The following is a 7,500-nucleotide window of genomic DNA, read 5'->3' as shown; positions in this document are numbered from 1 at the left end:
TGGAAAGGTTGATCCTATTATCTTTGTTTATTTATCAGTGAACTACTTCTGTCATTCACTAATTGATAAGGGTGGGAATTAGTCCACTGAAATATAGTCCTTAGCTTAAAATCAGAGTGTATGAATGGGCCTTTTATACTTGAGACATATCCTGTTTTAACATTAGAATTTATTTACACACACACACACACACACACACACACACACACACACACACACACACACACACATATATATATATATATATATATATATATATATATATATATGTGTGTGTGTGTATGTGTGTGTGTGTGTGTCACCTACCGAAGACAGGAAAAGCACGTACATTGCACAAATCTCATGAAAACAAGTATTTTACAATACATCGACGTGATCTGTGAGATTAAACGCACAGATCTATGCACTACCATCAGCTGAAGAAAACAAGTCGCAACTTACTCAATTGTCCTCGTACAAGAAAAAGAAAGAAAGAAAAAAAAAACTGGGAAGCTAAGGATCCCGAAATATTGGCAGAGAGCACGTCTGGTTACTCCGTTGCACAAGAGGGAGAATGCACCAGAAGGATCCAGCGAAGTTTGAGAGGCAGGCACACAATCGTCCCTGTTTTAGATGAGGATGTTTTTCCTTATCTTGATGTCCGACGACGACGACGACACCTTTTTCTAAGCGTTCTCACAGTTAAAAGCATTATTTAATCCAAGGTTATTCCCCTTCAATAGTTCTGTTCTTTTACAACAAAATCATGTCCGCACAAACAATGAAATATCTATACAAAAATAATGTATTTAGTTTGATATATATTTGCCTATCAGTTCTTGATAGACAGTGTCAGATGCCATACGAACAGTGGCGTTCTTTAAGTGTATATGGAAATACATATTTCTTTAGATATAAAAAAAGGACACCAGTTAACAGTGCTTTATCAAAAAAAATAACACCGAGCGATACATATACAACTAAGCTCAAGATCTCATTGTTATGGACATCACTCCTAGATGTGCTGTCTTCTGCCGCCAGCTGCCACCTGCAGCTCTCTTTCCCGCTTTCGTCCTTCTTCCTTCCAACAATGACAACAAAAACTCTCCCTAACAATTACAGTTGCACTCATTTCTTCATCAACAGAGCTGGACGGTCAGAATGAAATGCATGTCCCTCCCAACGCCCCTGAGGCGTTTGGTTTGGTTCATAAGTACAGTCGACATATCACAATCATAATCTGTATAACGACATTATTTAAAAAACGAAAGGGAGGCCAGCCGACACCTTGGAGAAGGTGGTTTCTCAAAATAAACGTTTTCGAAAAATCTACCGTTTTCCATTTTATTTCCTAGTTTCTGCAAGACTCGGGAAGGATGTCAGTTCTAACACCAAATGAACAGATGATGGCCCTCCTACTGTAAGTATCGACTGTATAACGTTTTTTTTCTCTCTTCTCTCTCTCTCTCTCTCTCTCATATATATACATATATATAATATAATAATATAATTATAATATAAATTATAATTATATAAATATATTATATTATTATAATTATTATTATTATACCACTTCAGTACACAGACGCGAAACGTGAACACAGCAATTCAACAATTTTCAATAATAATTATAATTGTTTATTCGCGACTGAAACCAATTAAGAAAAGTTAATGGTGGATAAATTTACTGAAAGCTGACTATACTCATCTTAGAGAGAGAGAGAGAGAGAGAGAGAGAGAGAGAGAGAGAGAGAGAGAGAGAGAGATTTTAAAGCAACCCCCACCCCCCCACCCCATGTACCGCCCAGAACAATCGGCGATGTCAGGGAGTCAACGACAGAAGTCGGTTCGGTGCCAAGAGGTCGCGCGTCAGATCCATCATCATTACGAGGGCCAAGATGTCGGGCACAGCTAAATAACGCCTGCTTTTGGCGAAAAGCTGGAAGGGGAAGGTTGGAGAGGAGAGGGAAGAGGGCGGGCAATGAAATAGGGAGGGAGCGGTGGGGTGAAAGTATTGCGACGGCGGTGGAGCGACGTAATCAAACGTTTAGGACAAAAGCGACAATACCTTGCTACAGACACCTGAGAGAGAGAGAGAGAGAGAGAGAGGAGAGAGAGAGAGAGAGAGGAGAGAGAGAGAGAGAGAGAGAGAGAGAGAGCAGAATCCTTAGTACAACTGAAATAAGAAAACCCACAACAAAACGAATCTCATAGAATCCTAAGAAATGACTTTAGGTTGTCAACTCCTATCGATAATTCGGCATCAACTAGATATAAAGTCCCTTCTCAATACACATGGAAACAATTAGAAATTGCTTAAAGATGACGGCACCAACAACGACAACAAATACTTAAGATAAAAAAACGACGACGATGTTATGGGTGCTCAGTGTTGCAACTGCCGCTCACTTGTACAGCATTTCCTTTTCCGCAATGCTGCCTCTACAGCAATCACGCGTTTCAAGTCCGTCTAACATTCGAGCCTCGACACTACGCAGTTCATAAAAAAAATAAATAAATAAATAAAATAAAAAAACCATGATTACCAGTACCAACTTGAAGGTATTTTGAAATCTATTCAAGAGGAAGCAATGCAATTCATAAAAAACCTGAATACTTTTGATAGTTCAATACTGTGACAAAAGCATGAACATTCTCTCTCTCCTCTGAAAGGAGAAAGCGAAACCAAACTACTTTTTCGCTCGAGAGAGTGGGTGGAAAGTAATTATTTCATCCACAATGTAACGAGGAATAACCTTAAGTTGATGAAGCAGACAACGCAGTAAATAAAACCCAAAAAATGACAATAAAAGTTCTCTTAGACAAATCGATGGCAAATTAAAATAAGGAGAAGCACTTACATAATGACATCCACACCACTTCCTCTTACATACGAAAGCCCAGTTACATTGAAACCCGATACACCTCTCTCTCTCTCTCTCTCTCTCTCTCTCTCTCTCTCTCGATCTACACATGGAACAACTAAAAGAGCAAAGCATCCAAGCTATCCTTAAAAAGAGAAGGGCGAACCATAATGCAAGAAAAGGGTCGAGGTTAGTTACAGCTGGCATTTCGGGTGTCGTCACTTGTTGAGCCATGAGCTGTGCTGGAGCTAAGGTATAGTTCAGGTTTACGAGGCCTGAGGAGGAGGAGGAGAGGAGGAGAGAGGAGGTGGAGAGGAGGATGGAACTCGAGTTCTCACTCAAAAGTTACGCCCCGTGGGAAAAGCAAGTAGTACAGCAACATGATACACATGGTTTATATCAACACGCCCTTGTCAGACTGGTAGTTGGATGGAGTCCACACATCTAACCAGTCTACCTTCTCTTGGTTCACCCTTCCACGACCAGTGACCTCGTCAGGACTGGTGCGTTTTAAGTAAATGGCATATTGCATATGATATCCAGTAAGTACAAAACACCGCCACTGCAGCATTCTCCCACCCCACCCCCACAACCATATGTGTATGACTGCGCGTGTGATGTATGCGTGTATGTGTCTGTATGTATATTACATTTATGTGTACGTATGTGTATATGTAGAAAAAAAACTTTTGTACATCATACAACGCCCAGTCAACTGCATCACCGTGCCATCAGCAAGGAAAACAACTCTTGACTCGAGATATCTTGATCTTATCTGTACAATCTTACCTCCAGTATCACACAGAATCGACGTGAACAACTCATTAACTTAACTTGCCCAAAGAATGAGGGCGGTCTTGGCTGGCAATTCGTTTAGCTTAAATGACTTCATTAAGTTATAAGGTTTGTGTTAAAATTATTTCTTAAATCACGCATGGGAAACCACTAAGGGCAATTAAGAAACAGAAAAAATGAGGTTTAGGTCTTCTGTTACCCTGTTACCTACTGTATTACCCTGTTACTTACTGTGTATTCTAGCTTAAAAAGATCGAAAAACAGAAATATGCGGGAAAAAATAAATTTACCTCAATTCAGCAGACTACGAGGATTGCAGCTATCCAAAGCTGATGTTATGTAGCTTACCGTCTACTCCTTCAAATTCAACCAGAAAGGCTTGCGTCACACTTACCTGAAAGAAACAAAAGAAACTCATTAGCATTATTCACTTGGAGGTCACACAGGTAGCAATTCGTTTACCTGGTACTTCTAAGGGGCAAAGAAAAATAAACGAAACTGGAACTTTTTCGGAAAAAATGTAGTATACATTGAAAATAAGCAGCCAAAAACTAAAGTATCTAAAAATATATACTGTTTCGACCGACATAACGTTCGTACGTCATAACTTAAAAATATATCTCGTTTTTCTAGGGAACATGATTCTGTGCGTTAGCTTTCCGACATTAGTAGATTTGAGCTAGCCATTCTCATAAAGCACATTTGAAGAACACGACTAAATAAAAAGTAGTGCTTTCGGAGGCAAAAAATAAAAAAAAAAAAAAAAAAAAAAAATTATTAGAGACATGGGGTCGTACAACGACAGTCATATCGCTTCGCCTTTCTAAAAGCGATCTCAACCCAGTTGTCTGGCCTGATCCCTCACCATAATACCTTCCAACCTTCTTTCAAAATTAAAATCAACGAAGACAACATTTAAAACCTAAACATTTACTTTCTAAACGTTCAACACGATGAAGCACCCTTTGATATTTGCCTAAACACACCGGGAAAAAGATAAAATGTTAATGCGACTGGACGCTGCACTGCGAGCAAAAACATGTCGTACCCGTTTGGGTGTCCAGTATCAAAAACGACTGGCAACATTTGCAAGCACAAGGCCGTCTTGATTTAACAACGATCACAACTGTTCTGTCATAGTCATCATCTGCACTCATCAAACTGTCTAGTTTGATGAGTGCAGATGATGACTATGACAGAATTCCTCTGGAACAGAAAAAGTCCAAGTATGGGCATTACCTATCGTTTTATTCATAGCTAATTTCGTAAAAATTTTAGCATTAGACGAAACAAAAATACATTCAACTATAACGTAATTAAAGAAATAAATTCAACTATAAAGTAATTGTTTAACTCTGAGATATGAATCAATATTTAGGAAGTACCCGGGCAAAGCACTAGCATTTAAGAACTATCTATGTTACATTCTTATATAGACATAGAGGAGTTTCTATAAATATAATAGTTAGTGATAAGACACCAACAGAAAACTTTTTAAGACACCATTTTCTGTTAATGTACACCATTTTCGGGGCAACTATGCTACATAAACCTTCAGAGGCGTGTAAGCTTGGGGAGGTGACATTGCACATGCCTTCTCTAAAAATTTTCCTTAAAATACTTGGATGATAAGTTAATTGATAAAATCTCCGAATTTGTGACCTTCTCCCTTCAAGCTTACATTCAATGACGTCCATACTAAAACCTCCATTACTGTTTCATATAATTACAAACCTATTTACGTGGCATTTTTAACTAATCTGCATTATATATCTTCTATGAATACATTTTAATATCTACAAAAATCCACTTACCTTGACCTGTTCAGCAACCATACATGGCAAATGACAATAGCCGAAAGCCCATTAAACCATAAGAAAATCGTCATCTTACCTTCATGTTCTAATTAATATTCTAACCTTCTCTCTTTCAGTCTCCCAGGGAATGCACAAGCACATAAATACAACATGAAATGACATGAACAGGGAACTTAAAATTAATGACCTGGTACTGTGAGCCTATATTTTTTTATGTTTTTCACAGCGTTTGCTTTTACTAATGCTCTCGACTGTTAGGGCGTGAATAATGAGTGGACATCGTTGTAACAACTCTTATTACTCATTACCTTGACCCGCTGGTGAGTGAGGTCACTTCTGTGGAGGTGGGCCATACAAGGGCAGTCATGGTGATGGAGTCCGCAGAAGGCGTCTTCCTCGTCATCTTGGGAACTGTCTGAAGGCGGGGGCAGTAGCCGTGGGTGCAGACGTGGGCGCGATCGCTTCCACAATGCCACAGCATACCCCAGCAACGCCTCGGCAAGCCCACGTTGTACCGCCGCCCACGCCACGCGGTACATGGCGTATCTACCTATGCTTTGGGAGTGGACGCCATCAAGTCCTCATATCAGATTCATTCCGCAAAGCTCTCATCACAGGATTAATTTCAAGTGAGTTCTGTCTGCACTCGAGTCTTTCATTTCGGTCCTTTCAATGCACTCAGGTGTTATCTCTTCAGTGGACACTTCAGAGAAAAATCACCCATGATGGAGGTCGAGTCGCCTCTAAAACACGGAATCAAATCTCTCTTCTGTTCTGCGTGACATGAATCTTTCCTTAGTCAATCTTTTCAAAATCCCACACTGTTCATTCAAGGATACTTTTGCTCTTCTATAAAATTATTATCTCAACGTCCATTCACAATCAAGAAAGCACTGTCTGGAAATCTGATGGAAAAATTCAAAAGTGACACCCTTTATCGATCTAATGCTAGATCAACTACAGTACTACAATATATTGAATTACCTCGCAAAAAAATAAGTTTTCAATCAAAAGCATGAAAATGTAAACCAGCTGAACATTAACAATATTCAGCACAAAAACCCGTTTCAACTTCAGCCAAAAAACGCATCTGCCCATTACTGATTCTGAAATAACATAAGATGTCAAAAAATGCAATGAACTGGGATTAACATAGAAAATAATATATAAGAAAACTAAACACAAAAATTAAGAAAAACTAAATACTGTAAAAATACCCTAAACACTTGTTTGATATCTAAATTCTTTGCAACGCCCTACAAAAAGGCACCTAATACTTCACAAATCCCAAGTAATCCTAGGATAAGAGGAGAGGCTTTCACCTACAATCCAAATACTCGCACGTTAGCTTTGTTGTCCTTTTACATTTCTCAAGGATAATTTCCTTACGTTCTGTGAATAATAATGAAACAAGAGCATTACCGAGTTTTTGTCTTCAATTTTCAAATCTCCAGTTCAGCGTTAGAAGCACTGAATACCTACCGCTTGCAAGATCTACACATATCAGAGGCTTTTCCCACACCCACACACAATAGGAACTAAAAAGGCTTTTCAAAAACCTCTCTTGTGTTGATGTCCACAACATCACACGAGCACTCTGTAACCATCGCCAAGTCTCAGATTAGCCCAGGGTCCCCGAACACGAAAAGGTCCATCTCTTTCCGGCCGCCTCCCTAAGCCCACACTTGACTTGACACTAATTACAAACACGAGACTCGGACAAATCTACATGGAACGTCAAACGATCAGAATGCTCATCTCTGTGGATCCAAACGCTCTTCAAGAACGAAGAACTTGGGGAATTCACGGTCTAGACCGTGGGGGAATTCTTGAGAATTAGTTTGAACGAATATAAAACTGTGCAGAGGTACAACTTGCACATTTTTCGCGGCTTCTAAAATACCGACGAATCATCGACTTAGGAAAATTATTCATACAAGTAGAACGGCAGTCAATGTCAACATGGAATGTCATCGTCGTGACTAAGGCAAAACCTTCAAAACGGCAAAAGTAATATCTCACTTGGTTACTCCTACAACAGTTAC

At 39.3% G+C, this 7,500-nt stretch overlaps 1 protein-coding gene across 8 annotated transcripts in view; it reads right to left on the bottom strand.

The window, feature by feature from the left end:
- The window catches only part of LOC135220566 (cytohesin-1-like), a 522,334-nt gene that overhangs the window by 41,687 nt on the left and 473,147 nt on the right, over positions 1-7,500 (bottom strand). For 2 of the 8 annotated variants that reach the window (XM_064257800.1, XM_064257801.1), the window contains exon 2: positions 5,764-6,360. The exons of the other annotated variants lie outside the window; for them this stretch is intronic. In XM_064257800.1, coding sequence (XP_064113870.1) covers positions 5,764-5,994 — 231 coding nt within the window. In that variant the 5' untranslated portion in view covers positions 5,995-6,360. The remainder of the gene's footprint in view (positions 1-5,763; positions 6,361-7,500) is intronic. 8 annotated transcript variants of the gene reach the window in all.

This window comes from Macrobrachium nipponense, chromosome 2 (assembly GCF_015104395.2).
Source record: "Macrobrachium nipponense isolate FS-2020 chromosome 2, ASM1510439v2, whole genome shotgun sequence".
NCBI lineage: Eukaryota > Metazoa > Arthropoda > Malacostraca > Decapoda > Palaemonidae > Macrobrachium > Macrobrachium nipponense.
This window is presented reverse-complemented; position numbering and strand designations above follow the sequence as displayed.